The sequence below is a fragment of the Stegastes partitus genome, unplaced genomic scaffold, assembly GCF_000690725.1.
Source record: "Stegastes partitus isolate 25-593 unplaced genomic scaffold, Stegastes_partitus-1.0.2 Scaffold361, whole genome shotgun sequence".
Lineage (NCBI taxonomy): Eukaryota > Metazoa > Chordata > Actinopteri > Pomacentridae > Stegastes > Stegastes partitus.
This window is the reverse complement of record NW_007578092.1, coordinates 404,603-424,479: the sequence shown is the minus strand read 5'-3', so window position 1 is coordinate 424,479 and position 19,877 is coordinate 404,603. Positions and strand designations below refer to the sequence as shown.

At 44.0% G+C, this 19,877-nt stretch overlaps 1 protein-coding gene across 1 annotated transcript in view; it reads left to right on the top strand.

Annotated features, from left to right (window-relative positions):
• The first annotated feature begins 3,650 nt into the window (after positions 1-3,650).
• Positions 3,651-19,877, top strand: part of fto (FTO alpha-ketoglutarate dependent dioxygenase) — a 118,690-nt gene continuing 102,463 nt past the window's right edge. Inside the window, exon 1 of the mRNA XM_008284487.1 lies at positions 3,651-3,770. Within this exon, the coding sequence (XP_008282709.1) occupies positions 3,651-3,770 (120 nt within the window). The remainder of the gene's footprint in view (positions 3,771-19,877) is intronic.

The window sequence follows — 19,877 nt, the reverse complement described above, 5'->3', positions numbered from 1 at the left end:
TTTTTTCTTTTTCCCCCCTTCGTCCCATATGATACCACATCAGAGCGCGTACAAGGATGACCTTGCCTTCTGCCGAGCCCCACAGGTCAGACATAAGAGGAGAGGTGCCTGCTTTAAAGCCTGATTCACTGTCGGACAAATGACAGGCATTGTTGAAGAAGGTAATTGGCTTGTCTCTATATAAAGAGTCTGTGCATTATGATTGTTCGCAGATCCTCAAATCTGACCATCAAACAAAAAAAGATCCAGAGAACTTGCCTCTCTCTGACATGTTCCGCATCATGATGACTGACAGTGAGAACATGTGAATGATAGTTTGATTCATTTTTTTTTACTTTTCTAAAGTAACATACTGTAATGATGGAGCAATATGCATTGAAAGTAGTGGTGTGGATTAAAAAGAAAGTTTTTTGACATGACCAGAACAAAAGGAAAACATTTATAACTTTGAAGACAGCGTTCTAAACACTCAATGACAGGTTATGACGGTGCTCTGAAAATAATTAAAAGAAAGACTTTTTAGGAAGTGTGTTTATGTGCTTTCGTGCTGAGACTTAGATAAACTTGAAACCGTTTTTCATACCTGTCTGGCAAATAAAGAGACACCACAAGTACTGTAACTGTTTAGCTTAGCCGAGTACAAAGACTGGAAAAAGAAATTACTAGTCTGGCTCTGTTGAAATGTAACAAAATCTACTTACTGCCACATCTAACCCTCACCAATTATCATACATTATATTCTTTTTTGTTTAATTTTCTGCAAAAACAAAAGCGCAGATAAAAGCCTTCTCGTACATGGGATACACAGTGTTGCCGGCTTCATCCATCTTTTAAAGTGAGCGCATTCTGTCGTTTACTTTTAATGTTCCTCACAGCTTCATTCAGAAAGTCCCATGACAGTAATGGAAAAAGCCAAAAAGTGGATGTTGCATCAGGTGACATAATGCATAATATTGCACTAATAAACAAAAAAGTAAATCTGCAACAAATAATTTGACCGCAGCTTATAAACTGTAACTGTGTGGCAGCTCACCTGTCTGATGGGATAAAAAAAACACAGACAGCGCTACTTGTTGCTAGACACTGACTGATCCTGTCTCCATTTCAACAATAATATGCAATTAAAGTAAATAATGAAATTACTCCTGATGTTCCACATGTAAATGTATGCAACTCTCTTGCTTTGGCGACTTATATAGATCCTGCTACTGTTTAATGATGCACAAATATAACAAAGAGGAAAGACTCCTACAAACAGCTGGAAGTAAGTTGTTTGTGCCTATCTGTTAATACAACTGCATGAAGTTCAGGCTTGTTGAAAGTGATGCATAAGTGTTGTTAGTTCCAACGTAGTAACATGTGCTGGCAACTTCTACAGAAAAGTTGCCGTGGTGCTAATTCAGCCAATGAAACCACTACATGCAGATGCAATAAGATTAGCAAAACGGACTTCATGACTCAAAGGGACTGCATGTTAAGGTTTAGTGTGCCAGGCCATTTCTTTGCCGGGAGCAAAGTGACTTCCTTGAATCTTGTTGTACTCTGACACGTAACCACCATAAAACTGCATCTTGTTGTTTTTACACTTCACTTTATGTACAAATGTGATGTAATGCATTCATGTGACAGTTTGGTGTGTACATTGAGTTCCTTTCAGACAGAACCAGGCTAGCTGTTTCTTTTTCCACTCTTAATGCTAAACCAACCTAACCTGCTGCTGCTAGCTGCATGATCAAAGCAGTTCCCTCTACACTAACTCTGAAATGATATTCCACCACCCTCCATTACCAAGGCCTCGACAACATGGCTTTAATGGTATATATATTGTGAATAATTTAATAGGGCCCACTGTGCACATACGATGATCTGATTCGTCAGTCATAGAGGTTGTGAGGTCTTTGACGCCCTCCCATCAAAGGGCCACCAGCAATAGAATTAAAACCCAAGCTACTGTAGGAGTTATTGGACAAGTTAAGGGCCTGTCTGCCTTTAAAGGCCCTGTACATTATGTTCACTCAAAGAGCCCCACATCTGACAAACTAAGCCGAAAACGTCAGGCGGGGAACTCAGTTTCTAAAAAATGCTAACCATAAAGATGACTGACAGTGGGAATATGTGAATGATAGTTTGGCGCATAAAGGGAACATATTGTAAATGATGGATCGGGGTGATGCATGGTGGATGGAGGCAGATTTTGACATTGCAAGATAAAAAAAAATAATTATTTACTACATCATAAGATTTTTTTTTTTTCCATGATAGAAGCTCTAAAAAGACACTATTGGCTGACATGTGTTCATGAGAAAAATCACGTACATGCATGCACATGGATTTGGTTTTCACAATATGATTCCAAGGATATTTTTCAAACATATTCTCCCCTTGGAAGACCAGGACAGAGGAGAGGAAATGTAGGTTATAAATAGGAATCAAAAAGAACCCCCACCGTTTATTAGTAAGGGATGCCAGAGACACTGACATCTTTGAAAGTGGGAGAGCTTTTGAGCATTTTACAAGACAGGTGAAGGAAACATGTGTGTTAAATCACTGTACCCGGCTCGCTTGGGTCAGCTCTACCATAAAAGAAAAGAGATTACAAAGGGAACTAATGAAGACACTGATCAAAGTCTGTAATGGTAATATGTAGCAGGTGTTTCAGACTCCTGCAATCCACTCCCGCCCCGCCCTCCCACCGCCAACGCCACTCCATCCGTGAAACTCTCTCATGTATTTCACATGTGCTTTGATAGGAACAATGGACAGAACATATTTCAGCACTATTCAAACTATGTTATGAGCAATCTGTTTCGACTCTCGGAGGGCAACTGCGGGTGATGCACAAAGGCAGCCGTATAGACGCTTTACGGTGCACTTTCATGATCGGTGGTGAGTTTAAAAGGGCTGATGTGGTGGAAGCCCACACCGACAGGGAAGCAGGCACCTGGATTTGAGATGCATGTGAGAGTTGAAAGAAGGTTGGCGGGACTTGAACTGGAGCTCGTTCAAAGCGTGATTGCTATTTTTACACATAGTCTAAGATGAAAGTGGTACTGCTTTTGATTTACAAAAAGGGGAAGCATGTGGAATATTTATGATGAGGACCAGCATATTTGGAAGAGGAAATTATTTTTGAACCCCTTTACTGGAGAAACAAAAAACAAAAAAAAAAAACAATCCCCCCTCAAACAAAACTCTAAAACTTCCTGCACTGCAATGCAACTACCACTAGCATGAGTAACCACATAAGCAATAATAATAATAATAATAATAATAATAATAATAATAATGTTGCTCTTGCTTTCACATATGTCATTCACAACTTTCTTTTTAATGCAGCAGCCATTTTAAGGGCAGTAAAACTTCAATCACAGATGTAAACCCATGCTGACCAGCCTGTGTGCTATGTGGAGCTCTGTACCTGCGCCGCACCTGCGCAGTGCAACATCTAGAGCGTGCCGAAGCTACTTCCGCCGCCAGCCCGCGTCCACTCTGGGACTTGTAGTTCGCATCGCTCTGCTTCTACTGTCGCCTTCAAAAGCCTCGCTGCCAAAACACATTTCACACACAAAACCTTGACGGTGGGGCTATCAAAGAGACGAAACAAGCGGCGGCACTTACCTGTGCTCGTTCTAACACGAAAATAGCCCGACATGCCGATTATTTGTGCACTACAACATCCAACGTCTCCCCTAATGAAAGCGAGGCAGTGTAAACACAACTCCAGGAACATGAAAAGATCGGGTGACAGTGAGGGGGAGAAGAGAAGAAAGGTATTGATAGCGTTTTTCTCCGTTAGGTCTGGCATATTTCTAAGCCCTGTCGCTCGTTGAATATCTAATGCTCCTTATGCGATGCTGCTGGCTGCATTTTGAAGGCTAGAGAGCCGCGAATGTCAGCGCATACCTCACCTTGCCTGTTTCCTTTATTGTGTTTTCCATTTTTTCCCCCAGTCTACCACAATGAAGAATTACAGTTACATAAAAAAAATGGTGTTTTATCACGTAGGTACCCCGCTGATAAGAAGCTGTAGGTTGCAAAATAACGTCTTGGCAACATCCCATGTCAAATGGAAATACGATATGAATTAGAGCAGGGCAGCATACTTATGAGGAAATGACTATTTTATAGGTTAGCTGGTAACATTTCATTAAAAAAAACAAAAATGAAAAGAAAGAAAACACGCAAACAAAAGGCAGAATTGAAGCTTCATTTGGGATGGTGTGTTGAAGAGCAAACAATGAATCAGTTGTTAATTGTGTAGCTGCAACGAAGCAGCTCAGTGCAACAGTGGAAACAAATGGTAAAGTTAGTGTGTAGTGTATCTGGGATTTGGCAAGCTGCCAGGCCAGCAGTCAACAGCTGCTTCAGGCTGTACTCCAGATACACTGGATAATAACTTGTGCTCTGACATACAGTAGAAATGATAACTTATTAGCTCATGTAGCGCTGATGCTGCTCTTAAAGATACCCTCTGCTAATAATCCAGCTGTAGATGCGGTGAAATGATTTCCACCTGATGTGAGCGGAGGTGGGTGTGTTTTGTCTTTACCTGGGCTTCATCAGCCGTTCGCATGCTAGTGTAACTTTACAGTTCGTGGAGACACTAAAGGAAGGGATGGAGACAGTGCTGCTGTGCCCAAGGCATCCTGAGCTCTTTCACCTATAGTCATCTCTCTTAGTGTCTGTCTGTCTGCCTCTCTGTCTGTTTCTCTTCTTATCTCCCGACTTGGACGCCGTCTGCCGTGGCACATGTGTTTGGATCATGTTAGACAGCAGTGAAACTATGTAGGACGTGGTTCCTCCTGTTTATGAAAGCAGCCATGGCGGCCAGATGAGCGGCTCAGAGAGAGAACTCATTCCAGCTGGCCCTCAGGCAGTCAGGCAGCACTGCACAGACCTAATGGCTTAGCTTCCTTTCTCTTTAGATAAATAAAAGGATGAGCAAGAGGAACTGTAATTGCAAAATGACTGTGTGATTGTAGAGCAGCCAAAGAAGAAGCTGCATGCAGTTTGGCCAGTTTTCATAATATCAGCGGTTGTATAATGATACAGTTATTACGTTAACTAATACCTTGGATATGATAGTTGTCTTACCCAGTGAGTGAATGCGTTTGCAATGCTGCACAAAGTGAGAGATTCACTATGATGGGTGCACTGTCATTCTGAGTTATGGAATGCAAGCCCTAACAGATCAGTGCCCAGTGAATACACAATCTTTTCGGTAAATCCTCACCACAGCGATTCAGTGTATCATAGACAGGTGGGATGCCATCGTCTCGCTCTTCCTCTCTGTATTCGAAATATATATTTAAATAGAATAGATTAGAACATGTGGGAAACTAACCACACCCCAGTCACGAGTTCACATTTATATCAGGTTGGAATTTAAATAATTAGACATTTTTCATTGCTCGGATGGTCTAAGCAATGAGAAACACGTAATTATTTCGATGAGACTAAGTCGGACCAGACGATAGAGCCATCAGACATTTTTCAAAACACTTTTCTTTGTTGCTTGAATTAGAAAACATGTTCTGTGAATTTGTCCCTGGGTTCTCAAGTAGCAATGTTTCGTGATTTTTCTCATCACAGTAACACTCAGCTCCACTTGTCGCCTAAAGAATTTAAACCATTTCATTATGTTTTATCAGTTTTGTCATCACAGGATGAATTTCCACTCATGCCTTGGCAAGTGTGAAAGCAGCACTGACCCTGTCCCTTAACCCGATGTTCTAATGCTGTCTTTGATGCAAGCACGCCATTTGGGGAGTGATGACAAGTATAAAGTGCTGTGTCGAAACAGGAAGTGTGTGTGTGTGAGCGGCAGGCTAAGTAATGATCACACAGGGTCACCAGATGTTGTGAGGTCCTGAGCTCAGCCCGGCCCATTGCTTAGATCAGCCTCATTGGTTTGCTCTGGTTGTGGCACCTAGTGCAAGCTGTTTAGGGTATTTAATTTCTAAACACTCATTAAAATGGTTTGTGTTTCCCTTGGCGATTCTGTTAAATTAACAACTAGCGAGGTAAAAGCTGATTATGTGGCCACACATCCAGACATGGTTAATCAATTCTCCCCCACAAAATGTTAGCTGGCGAATTAGTGTAAAGGAAACGATTTATGGCAACTAATGCCGACGTCCTGTCATGTCAAGCCTGGTGTTTTAGCAAGAGGGGGGTGTCAGATTCAGCACATTCAGCAGCTTTGCGCTCTGCCGGCCATCTTTTTCTCCCTCTAAACCCAAGCTACATGCTGCTTGCTCTATTAATGAGCCAATAATGGAGAAATAGTGTTAGGTGCTGACATAAAACATGGGTATGGATACCTAAGGCAGGGTAGCACATAGGCTCCAACAGAGCTAGATTTACACCTAGACTCGGTGTAGAATGGTAGAAAGGGGAACACTCGGCATGGGGGCTCTCACAGCTTCATCAGACCCCCGCCGGTCGAGCTGTGGAAAAGCCAGGACTCCGAAAAATACGGCTGTGGCAGATAATGATACCATTACACTAATGGAGCTGGCAAATGAAGGAGAACCCAGATGCCCTGCTTTATTACCAGAGGGGGTCATTTCCTCGCTGCATTCCTAATGGCCTGAGCACACAGTATTGATCAGGCTATCATGCTGCTAATCCTCTACAGAATTACTTATCGCTGGCTAGGTGTCGATCCACCGCACGCCCTGCGCTGGCCTTGCCGCTGGGCGGCTGCTGCGTGTCCAGCAGGGACCCACTGGGCCGTTCACCCAATCATGATTTAGGGCCAAGCAGGGATGGCGTCTGGGAGGTCTTCAACGGTGGGCTGGTTAGTTCAATGTGTAAAAAAGGGAGGCAAATGAACCTAACAGCTTTCATTTAATTAAGGAGCAGGCAATGATGTGGTTCCTCCCTCTTTATGGCCCCACTGGCCACTGTGGAGCTGGGGAAGCTGTGAGGTTGGGTGTTGTTCTCAGTAATTGTGTTGTGCTGTAAATAAGACTAGGCAGCTCTTCTGCCATCAACTGCAGCAGCAGGATGCATTGGCCCGGTTTCATTACAAAATGTTCGATGCATTTAACTCTTTTTGACAACTCCTGATGCAAATTTATTACTTTAAGCCCAAGAATTTTCCCAGTTCCAGTTGTGATTACTACAGAAAACTGAAGAAATGATTTTCTAAATTATTCATGGCATGCATTATTTGAACATGACCGAGAATGGTGTGGCCTGTTCCCATCATCATTACAAATGAATAGGAGGGTCAGGGCTACTTGCCCAGGGCTTGTGACCTGTCATATCCTTGTTCCTTTTACTGGGCCCCTGTGTGCATTAGCATCCTTAGGCCAATGGAAACGTGGCATCCTTGCATCGGGAGAGCCCTCTTGTAACCCCTGGCCTTGGCTAATCAAAGAGTTTACCTTAAGGGGGGCATTTAGCACTGTTCGTTAGCGCTACTTCAGTCGCCATAAAGAAGTATTTATATATTTCCATCAAGAACAACCTGTCGTAGCTAGGGAAACGAGCTATTGATCCAGATATTTAGTCATTTCTTTCTGCGTGTGCCATCAATATTGTGCAAACATCTGTCCAGGCGTCCATGTGAGAGTTGACCTCAGCCCCAGCCTCCATTTTTTGCTCCCATTGGAGTTCAATGATATACTATTCTGAAAAGTAAAATCAATGAATGAATATGAAGTTTTGGTGTGTAATATAGCGCAGGCCCAAGGCGGCCTCAGGTCTTTCATTGATCGGCTACGTGAGCGTTGGAGGGGGCTGATTAGTCTGCTGCTGAGCTTTTCTTCTACATGTCTTTACCTCGTCTTGCCTATTTGATCTTTGCTCATATAGTTGGATTGAGATGTTTATACATCAGTTTGGTTAGTCAAGCTTTTCTTGAAATGAATTCAGCCAGAATACTAAAACTGTGGCAAGAATGCTGTAACTTGTATTAGAATTCAACTCATAATATAACGTTATTTTATTTCATATGATTTCGTGCACAAGACTTTATAATTTGGAGTGTTTGTGTAATAGATAGTAGGTCTTGTTGTATAATAGCCACTGCTGGAAAAATTAATATTAATATTATAATTAATTAATAACCACATTAAAAAATGGAAAAAAATCATACATATGTTTATATTCAGTCTGTAAATAGTTAAGTATAAGCGAGACTTCCCTAAAAATGATCTACCGAGTTGCTGTTTATTGCGCATAAGATGTTTTTTTTTGTAGATTACAAACTGTTTTGACATATGTGAAAAACCCTGCATGCTTTTCCTTGACCACTACCTGTCATTTTTTAATACGGGTCTGTATTGAATACATGATAATTTAAAGGTGCATGATGTCCACATTTGGTTTGCACCTGGAACAATATCAGCCTTTCAGATTTCTGCCTGCATTTTCTCAAGGAACCCAGTTAAGATGACTTGCTGTGAGCTCCCATGTGTGGTTTACCAAACATTTAGATGTAGCTGTGTGGTAAAAAAATTAAGTTTGGTTTGCTGTACGGGTTTTGATGCCATTGTGAATCATGCTGTGCCTGAGGAGGCCATATGGAGAAGCTGCCTCCAACCACAAGCTGCCGTCACCTTTGACTGATTGGCTGTTACTGTATGTTGCATCAAACAAGATGATATGAGATCCAGGGTGGTGCAAATCATATTTCATTTGGAGAATCTGTGCTTCATTCTTAGCTTGAGTGTTTGAAAACAATGAATTACAACTTTAGGTACCAACAGTTAACTTGCGATGCTATGTTTAGCTTACCACCTAGAGAGTTTCCTCCTATGGAAGCAGTCACTACGACTGTCCAAACAGCCCTTGACAGCCCATGTGTCTGACAGCCCCTACCGAGCACCTCATATTAGTGTTGAGGCATTAGCCGCAGATGTCAACGTATTCGCAAACAAGGCCGCGGCGTGGATCATGCAAACCGGGCAACCAGATCAGCCGTCAGATTCAATGAGATTACATCGAGTGTGACCTGCCCAAGTAGGGTTCATCTGTCATGCATGTGTCCCGTCACAAGAGAGACATAGAATAATCAGTTCAATCAATAGATGGTGGTGGCTCATTGGACTGGTGCTGAATAAACATGGGAATGACCCTATCACCTCATACACAGAGGCTAGAGCCTCCTGGGGGTTCATTAGCCACTCGAGGCTATGATCCAAGCGAGCTGTTATTTTCCATTTCTGTTTGTTTGGCATTCTGGTGTTGTGTGTGTGTGTGTGTGTTGCACTGTAGGTTGGGTTTTGTGTAGGTGGTATGTGTGTATCCTCTTCACTATACAGGCCATTTATGTGTGTTGATGCTGCTGTTGGTATAAATGCTAAGAGAACAAAAACCCTAAACAAGCAGACCTATTCAGTCTCTGCCTCCAAACAAACAAACAAACAAAAAAATGTAATCGATGCTACCCAGAACACATCCTAGCTGCCGTGGTTGCTGCTAATTTTAGCAAACGCCAATAAAAAAAAACAATTTCACTATGCAAAGCCACCTGCAAAGGACAGGGCAGTCTTGGTGCTGTTTATTTGTGAATTTATTTTCCCTTTGTAATGACTCACCTTTCCAATAAAGTAAAAAGGCCTACTGCTACAGTGTTGCACCACATCTGGTTTCAATGGAAAGTCCAAAACCCTTCATTCACAAAAGCTGCAGGAGACCAGGTTCACGAGACGCTGTAAATAGTAACTGTTAATTTGTACATCATAAGTTCTTTTCCATAAACGTGAGCAATGAAAGTGTGTTAAAATACCTGGCATTTGGCTCTCGTTTCGTAGAGGCCCAACGTGGAGCCAGATTTTAGCATTGCTATTAGCTTAGCCAGCTGGATATGCACTTGGACTCCGCTGCTAACCGCCATTAACAAAATACCTCAGGTGTTTTATACTTGTAAACATAATATGCTGTTGTTTATTACTGTGCTACTTTATGGGAAGAGTATGATAGTAGTAGTGTCAGGCTTAAGGGTTCTGTTTAAAACTTAGTAAACGCAAAGCTAAAAAAAACTCATCCTCATCTTTTCTAACCTATCAAACGGAATACAGAAATAGCGAAACAGTTTTGAAAAGTGATTTTGGGTTCGTGTGGCACGCTTTAGGTAACCGCTTCCATCTGAGGACGTTAACCACATCAACTTTCAGTCTGGAGCAGGCGTCCTGGTTATCCCGGATTCGCTTTCATGGAGCTTTTTGTATTGCTCGTTCCAGCATTTACTCTGCATCAAGTCTTTGAGAAGTGTCTGCTCACTTCAGGTGGTCTGTTCATGTCTCAGTGATTCCTTCTCTGAACCCCCGTGTGTTTTTTCTTCATCAGTCTAACTTTTCCTTGCATATGCGAAGGAGCCAACGACAGCTTGACTGGCATGCTGTCAGACAGGCGATGCCTTTCCAACGGTGGAGCATCAGCCCTTTCCTGAGAGCTTGTATGTGTGAGTGTGTGTGCAGACAAAAAAAAAAAAAAAAGTGGGGGTATTGTCAGGACGTGACCGGCACACTTTGCATGTTCTTCTCGAGACAGGTGCTCCTGGGCGAGCACTGGTGCATGACAGTTGCCTTTCATCGCTGTCTTCTCTACACTTAACCCCTGACCAGCCCTCCCTCCCTCCTCGGGCTTCCTCATCCTCTCCTCCCTCCCTTTTTTTCCTCCACGTCTGACCTCTTCTCACGGCGCTTCCCTCGGCCGTCCTGAGTGATGGACTGCGAAGGCTAGTAGGCGGCTTGCGCTTTGTATGTGGTGGTGGTGTGGCGCGGCAGGCTTGTCACAAGCCTAACGCTGTCAGGCCTCGGAAATCCAGCTGTCCGGACCGAGCCGCGCGAACACACACACCCATTTCCACACACGCCGCAACTTTTTGTTCAGCAGTCCGTAATTCCATCCACCGGTGCTGTCAAGCACTTGATCAAACGTGCATAAAGAAAGGAGCCCCTTGGCTGAATCCCATCCTCTCTCTTCCTATCATAATGTAGGCAGATTTTCCCTCCTCTGCCTGTTTCTTCAACTCTGTTTATTCAGATGAGCCTGACTGGGGGGCAGCGGGTCACATCCACTTGCCTGGCTAAAACGGTCCTGAATTGAGGGTTGTCTCCAGTGAGATGGAGAGAGAAAAAACACAAGGAGGGGTGAGGAAGGGCTGCCGAGCGGTCATGTCAGGCCTGTTTTCGGGCCTGTTTGTGTGTGGGTGTGTGCGTGTGCCATGGCAGGGGTAGGGGTTAGAGAGTTTGAGGGTTCAGTTGTCAACCCCTGTGTCATGCTTGCCCTGGCCCTGTTATGTAGAGGGCATCCACTGTCATTTGTTGCAGGACTGTCTGAAGTGGAGTGAGCCACAGAAGCATAAAAAGTAGTCAGCACATTGTGAGCTCTCAGGTGCCTTCACCCACCACACATTTTCATTTAAAGGTACAAACTCATACGCTGCAGGAATTAATCCCTTATTAGTTTGACGTTCCCAAAGTTAGCGTCTTATCTCGTTTGTTTTTCAGAGATGTGTTTTGGGGCTGGCCTTTGAACTTCCATCATTGCTGTGTTTATTCAAGATGGAGCCTGATTTCGGTGTTTTCTACACCACGTAGTTAATGTTATGTTGTTTTCTGCTTTGTTCTCTGAGCTTTATCGCGTTAAGCGAAGTAGGTGGATTACAGTCATTCTGGAAGTAAACTTTGGGGAAGACATACACTAGGTAAGCTTTCGGTTTTCACGCAGTCATGTACTTCCAAGTTTTTTGAAGTTTATCCCCGTGCTTGTGTGCGTGTATGCTCGTGTATCTGTTTTTGTCGTTGTAGGTGTATGTGCGTGTTTCATCTGACATGCATCTCCCACATTCTCCCCACTATGGAAGGAAAAAAAAAAAAAAAAGCAAATGGTTAAGACTCCTTAAACTTGTTGTTGGAGTGTCAGCGAAGACATGAGCACTGCGCACGCCGTGAGCTTAATCCAACAACAGCCCGTCTGCCGTACTGTACACCCTGCTATCTGTGAGCGAGTGGACCCCTTCCTCGCAGCCATTGTCATATATAGGGGGCATTGTCACATATGAGATGGACTCATGTAAATGCGGTGACAAGCTAGTGTCTCGGCTGACTGACAGCACAGAGGGATTGGGCTAATCTGAGTGACTGATTTGAGGCGCGCAGCGGCTCGGCTGTCCCCATAACTCCTGAGAAATAGACAGCTTCAGCGGAGTTATCTGTGTTTGTAAGTCCTTCTGCTGCGCTGGGATGACAATAGGGATTAGTGCCAAGGTTCTTTAAACTGTTTTTTTTTTTTTTTATATTTTATTTTTGGGCGGGGGGAAGGGGGGCTCTTATCGGTGTCTCGGCAGGATGCTGCCGCAGCCAGTTTTCCTTGACTGTCAATTAAAGAGGGGATCATTAACTTCAAGGGTATAAATGTTCTAACACTGGTATTACGTTGGGAAGCTAAGTCGCTGACAGATGTTCCAACTTTAATTCTCCACTTGTTTTTTTGTCCTTTAATTAATTTATGTATCACTATTCGGGTTTTAAATATTTTTTCCCCCTGTCTGCTCTTTGTTAGCCTGTAATCTCAGTTACCATGGTAGTCGCAAAGACGATTGGGCCTTGTCACTCGCCTGTGTTTCTTATGAGGTTCAATCGGCTAATGTATTCAATATCATCCAAACTGAAAGGTAAACAGTATCTAATGGCACATGTGTTCCTGCACTGCCTCGATGCAGCCTGGAGGCGCTGGGCGGGAAGAGAAGCAGCACGTCTGCCTCTAGTTCTTCAGGCTTTTCACGAGGACCCAACTATTTAGAATGGTGCTTGATAAAAACAAAACGAGCGCAGCTTGTATCTCTGTACATGTGTGGTTCTTTGGGAGGTAAACAAAAGTAGCGTACTACTTTGGGGTTTTCTCTTTGGAAGCTTTGTTGGCGGTTGTGAAGCATGAGCATGACAGCTGCGGTTGAGATTTTCAGGCGCAGAGCTGCGGCGGGATGCAGTGAGGTGTATGCTGGAGGTAGCCACATGGAGAAAGAAAGAAAGCCAGAGGAGGGGAGACGTTAAGGGAAGTGGGAGAGAGATAGGCGACAGAGACTGCTAATGGGCAAACTCTCTTCATCCACCGCCACTGCCATCACCACCACCTCCCTGTTCTTTTATGACAGCTCTTTTCCTTTGTTCTCCCCGTCGGCCCACTCTCTGCTGGGGATTCGTGACAAGTTTTCGCGGGCTGATCAAACGCCGCGGTGACACCTGATTAGGATATAGCGCATGTTTACAGTCGTGCATGGTGAGGACCCCCCCTTTCCAGACAACAAGGGAGACTTCACCTTGACTAATTAAATTTGCACCTGCAATGCCAGCTGTGACAGCCACTGGAGGGCTGCATTTATTTATGTCACTCCATACATACTTCCTGTGACGTTTATGGAGGCTGAGTTTGCACTCGCTCATCTGTTTACTCTCAGTGTGGGTTTCTCCAATGGCAATCTTTATTGTGTTTCTATCGACGTCGGGAGGTGGATTAGTTCTCCACCGTGGAGACAGGTGATTGTACCTGCGGTTGCTGTGAAGCCACTGTTGAATGGTAGCGGGGGCTGTGGGGTGGTGGATGTGTGCGAGCTCACAAAATCCCAACGTTTGCAAATGTGTGGATTCCTGTGTGTCATTTAAAATTACTTTTGGACATATTACAGCTGTTTTTTTTAATGCATATATATAATTTTAATAAGTCAGATAATTTCCAGATTAAGGGTCGGCAGTTGTGTTTTTTTTGGAGCTGATACTGATTATTAGAAATCAACTAGACTTTGCAACTTATATACATTTGTAGTAAAAATTACAGTCTTTGTAATAAAATTAGAAATAACACAAACGCCAACACGAAACTTTGTTGAAATGCCATTAATGGAAATGTAAATTAAAAGAGAACTTAAACCAGCATTTATCCTGAAGTGTTGATAGGCTAATACTCACGACTTGCAGCCAATCAGGTGACTACAGATAGAAAAAGGCGGCTGCATCAGTGCCAAAGCAGTGTATTTTTGAATTAAATTAGCAGTTGGTAGGAATCGGTACAAAAAGAACACAACTACATACAGATAAAATGCTAATATCAAATCAAATCATTGGTAACACCGATATGTGGGTGACTCGGATTAAATGCAAAGTTCACACAGGTAGGATAGCAGGTGTCACCCCAAGTTTATGCTAATTAAATGGAATATTAAAACACTTCAAGTAGTGGTCAGTGGCCGGTCTTGCGTGCTAATTAAAACAAATTTAGTTCTCTGTTATCTCTTGTGATCTTACTTTGCGAAGGGTTTTGAACCCTTGTTTAAAATAATGTGATTTGTGTGTTCCCTGCTCCACGCGTGTGTCTTTAATCATGCGTTAATGTGCATACATACTGTACGTGCGCCTGTACATGATCTGCCTGCGTGTGTGTGTGTGTGTATCTATCTAAATCAGTGTTGAGAGTGTAAAAGGCCACAGCTGAAGTGAGCAGGACATCAGTCACCCAGTAGCAGGAGACAGGGCCTGGTAATTTGTGGCTCTGCCCTCTCTCTCTTTTTCTCTCTGTCTTGATCTCTCTCTCTCCTCACACCCCCCCCCCCACCCCCATCCTGCCTCCCCAGCCTCAAATTGACCAGGCTCGACTGCTGGTCATGCTGTATTACATGGGTTAGATGAAGTAATTATTTCTAGGCCACTGACTACAAGCAAGATTAATAGTTTTTGAAACGGCCATAATGGAGGGCTGACCTGCCGTGACATAAGCATTATTTCAAGCTCACCTCCACTCTCATCCCTCTCACCTCTGGGCAGCGGCGGAGTGTGATTTATACCTGGGCTAATGAGGGGAGGGGACCTAGGAGCTCAGGGCCACCGGCCTACCAGTGCAGTGTTACGGGCCCGCTCCCACAACTGCACAGACAGCGAGGGTCACCTGAGGAAGGCTGGTGCAGTGTTTTGGAAGTGAAAAGATGTAATTAGAATATACTCTTAAGAAATGTATACAGTTACATTTGAAACTGGAAAAGATTTATTTGAACTTCAAAAGGACTGGTGCTCGTAGAGATGTCCTTGAAATAATTTGATGTTGAGTCCCTCTGCCCTTTGTTACTTCAAACCTTGATGCTCTGGAAAGATCAGAGAAGGTGGAGAGTTGTCACTAGGTGGCACTTGGACATCATGTTATCAGATGCTCTCTCTCCCCCTTCCCTCCGCCACCCCTCTTCTTCCTCCCTCTTCCTTGCCTCCCTTACATCCTCCCTCCCCTCAGTGCTAAGTACACCTCAGATGTCAGGGTGTTTTATTTTTATTGGATGAGGGCAGTGTGTAATGCATTCACCTCCGTTCCAGCCAGCTGTTAAATGCCCCGGAACATGGTCTGGCCAGGCTCCGCCCCGTTAACCCCTCTGATTGGCTGTAATAATTAGCAGAAGTGAACAGTAACTATGGCGCCTAGTGAGGGTTTGGGACAGCTTGCGACTCCTGGATACAAACGTGACAGAGCTTTCGGCGACTTGGGTCCGGCCCAGGCTGCCCACATCCCTCCTCGCTCAGGTGCATGTGTGTGTGTTTCGAGGTTTAATATTAACTCTTAACTTAAACACATGCATGCAGCGTGGCATCAGCAATTACATTTTCAAATGGCTGGGTTTGTAAACCTTCAGGATGTTAATCTGTCACCATTCAGGCTACTGGGAAGAGTGAAAAGAGGATTAAGCTATTCAATTCCTGGTAGAATATTTTCCTTTGTTCAGAATGAGTGAAAGAAAAATAAATAAAGAAATGAGGTGGCTTCTCAAGCAAGACAAGTGCCGTCTGCTATACTTCAGGATTTGGATAATGCCATTATAGCAAACTTATCTGCCTCAGGATTCCAGGAAGACAGATTGACTGTCGTGTAAACAGCCGCAAATTATATTCAGTCCATAATTCAATATTAATCTTAGGTCACATCGTAACGCCAGTTTTATCTGGGTCAAAGACTACATGAGATAGAATTAAACCTGTCCTAGATGTTTAGTCCACATCTGTTTTGAGCTGTGTATTTTTCGAGTGGCTTAGGTGATTGTCAGGACTTAAACTTGTGCCACTGCTCAAGCTTGTTAATAACAGCGTATGCAAAAAATCCGTTTTAACAAATAGGTCAGCGGATAATTCCAGAGGTTCCCTGTAAATAAAACATGATATATTTATTGCAGAAAAGCTGGTGGATAGACAACTTAGGCCCAAAAATTGAAGCAGATGGGATGCTTTCTATTTTTGATGTGTTGTATGATCTGTGTGATGTGTTTTTTTCCCCCCTTCTAAACTGGCTCATTTTATGTATTATGTGTGATTGTGACATACATCTGAGCTGATGGTAAAATATTCTTGAAGTGTTTTGTCAAGCAGCATACTGTATCAAATCTTATGTTTAGCATAAGGTTATAATATACCACACGATAATTGTCACAGCTGTCAGCCAATCAGACGCAGTACCCCTGTCTTAGCCCCTCGTTTACCCTTGACTCCCAGCCTCTCGGGTCGGTTTGCACATCATCTTTATCCCAGATGAAGTACCAGACTCGGTAGTGTCAGAAGATGATCTAATATGGAGCCTAAAGGACACAGAGCTTGGAAATCATCGTCATTTGAAGAGGTTGCTTGTCACAGGATGGGTTTGATCAGCCCGTGCTGCGGTACACAGAGCTGGGTCTTTGCACTGTCTAACAGTGGTACTGGATTAGAGACACAAGCCACTTCGACTGTGATCAGTCACTCACACACGGAGACACGCGGCAGGACTGAAATCCTCCTTGCACACTTCATCCATATCATGTACAGGCTTCTTCGCCAAGCCTACTGTATGGAAATGAGGAACACTGCTGTTGACAATCATAGTAAATGCCAGTTTCTTTGATTTTTTTTATTTTTGAAGCCAATTCTGCGGCTTTATTCTATAACTAACAGTCTATAGCCGCAGTAAAACTGGTGCTGCCTTAGAGAGAGATACATTACCAAGGTGTGTTGGTCTATACAGCTGCCGCACCTGCCAGCATCCCACTGATCTGTGACATGTTGAGACAATGGCAATGTGTGTGAAGAGTCTGGCTCTACGCCCCTTAGACACTGTGTCTCGCTAAGTGCTATTGAATTGTTTACTGTCACAAATCACAAACCTTTCAATGACCAGGTGCGACCACTGCACGCCCACTCGTCCATCCATCCAGCTGCTCCGCCCTGAGCGATGCGTTGGTCCGCTGGGCTCTGAGGAGCGTAGAGCCAGCCTCCAGAGCTGGGGATTTTAAACGCTCCACCTGATTATCGATCTCTTCTGCCTCGCTGAGCCAGCCGAGATCAGGCCGCAGAGAAACAGACAGAGAGAGAGAAAGAAGGCGAGATGCAGAGGGGAAGGGCAATCTGGTGGCCTCGGTCCTCTGCTCCTCAGGTCTGTCCTTGACACTGCCTGTGGGACAGGCCTGGAGGATGCCTCCTCTCCTTGCTGCAAGCCCTGCATTCAGCCCCTACAGCTAGCTGGCCCTCCCCGTGGGCCAAGCTGCACTTTGCACAGCCATATTGATTTTTTGGAGGGGCAGGAAAAGTGTGGCTGGATGGCGAGAGCGAAAGAGGGAAGGGGAGGGAGGAGGGGAAATGGGGAAATCGAGAGAGCTTTCTAAAGCACTGACTTCTCCTTGACTGCACCTCGAGACGCGACAGCCCTGTTAGAACAACTCAGTGGCCCTGGTGCCCCACTGAAAACTGCTAATCACAGTCTTTCAATCAACCCTCTCCTTCCTCTCTCCTCTCTCTCCTCCCTCCATCCCTCTCCCTTCCTCATTTTCTCACTCTTTCCCCTGACTTTCCCCTGACTGAACCGGACCCAGCCTGAATACCAAGGGACTGCGTCTGCATTAAAACCGGCCGTTCCACATGGAAAACAGCTGACCTCATGAAAGCATGTTGTAATTTGAAGGTGAAAACTAAAAAGCTTTTCTCGATCGACATAATCTTAATGGAAACATTATGGCCCGGCTGCAAACTAACAATTAAGGCAAAATGGCAAACGGCCCTTCCGTATCAGCGGTGCAAGCCAAGAGTTCATAGACATGGGACGCTGCTGCTAGTTTGAATCCCGGAGAGGGTGTTAAACCCTAAGATACCCTTGAACAAGACTCTTCACCCGAAGTTACTTCCAGTGAAAGAACAGAGAAAACTTTTTATTGTCCACCAGAAGTCTTCAGATGTACCGAGCAGCTGCGCAATTGTGTGAGTGTGAAGCAGGCTAGTATGTTTCTGATAAAGAGCGTGCTCAGTCAGTCTCCTGGATAAATATAAAGGTTATGTAAGGCATGCATCGACAGATCTTTTAAATCCCCCTCCTCTCTTTCTCTTCTTTCCCTCTCTTCTCCTCTCCAGATTTGACACTTGCTAAAGGTCACAGAAACATCTTTTTTCCCCCTTTGAGGTGTAGATAAGTGTGAAATAGATGTTGACACCACAGACACATTGAAAAGCACTTAAACAGAGTGGCCATGTGCCAACCTGTCTGAGTCTGGCTTTGTGCATTTGTAAATACTTTTGAATGATTGATCTGGAAACCTGGGTCTTTCTGTAAGCCTGTCAGGTGCAGTGAGAGAGATGGAGAGTGGGAGAGTTCAAAAAACAGATGAGGTCTGATACTTTTTTTTTCTCTCTGACACACATGCACACACACACACACACACTCTCCACCTGACAGAATTACATGTACCGTGGGATAACTGGAAGAGGAGCTTTAAGTAAGTGTGCGTGTGAGAAAGTGGACACATGGCTCAGAGAGAAGAAGAAGAAGGAAGTTTTGATGTGAAGTTGTTACGCCGGATGCGTGTTTGTTCACCTCGTCTCGCACGTGTGGCATTTATCAAATGTGACTGGGCGCCAGTATAGGTGGTCACATCGTGTGTGTGTGTGTGTGTGTGTGTGCATCTAATTAATGACTGGCAGTGGTCCCCCACAGCTCTGGTAATGTGCTTAGATCAGTGTTATAAACAGGGCGTGAAAGGTCTGCCCAGCGCCAGCCTTTTTAAATGACTGGCCTCTTGTTCAGGTAGATGGATGGAAATGCTCTAATATTAATGATCACGTCTCCCGCCGACCTGTCGCGAGGTGAAATGAACAACGCGGCCTTCAGCCTCCAACAACAATTAACGGGCGAGAGCCGGCCTGTCTGCCATTTGTCATCACTTACCCCACCTGTGCACCCCCACTGAACACATGCTCAACATGACTGTCGATATATACAGAGCCTTCACGTCGCTGATTTGAAAAAAAAAAAAAATGCAGTGTTTAATGGTGTAGCGTTTGTCCTCAGTTATTTCTGGTCACATTTTTTTCTTTTCTTTAATTCGTTTCCAACCAGAATTGATGAACAACTTTAAAAAAAACTAATTTTGGGAATTCAGTATCAACCTTTTACTGCATCTGTGTTCTGACATACACATCTGGTTAATTTTGTTTGCACGCCCCCTTGCTCAAAACATCTACAAGCCAAATAGAATCTGTAAATGTATCTCGGGATAATACAGATTATCTAGAAATTTACATATAACCAAGAAGTTGAGAGACAGATTTTTAGATATTTTTGGCAACATCCCCCTTACTGACTTCTTCGTCTCACACTTCAATTCATATTCATAGGCCCGTCCTGAGCAGCAGTATGAAGACAAGGGTTACACATTACAAAAACACCCCCGCTACGAGGTCAGCTCCCACACATTCCAGTTAACCATTTACCATTCTGCCCAGTTAGCCATCACATTGTGTCACCTAATGTCTCGCTGGTATTCTTAAAATAAATGACTGCCACAAGTGGCTGTAAACAAAATGTCAGAAGTGAGAAATGGTTAATCTTTTGCCCTGAATGTTTTTTTTAGTGTTGCATGCATGAAAGGGAGC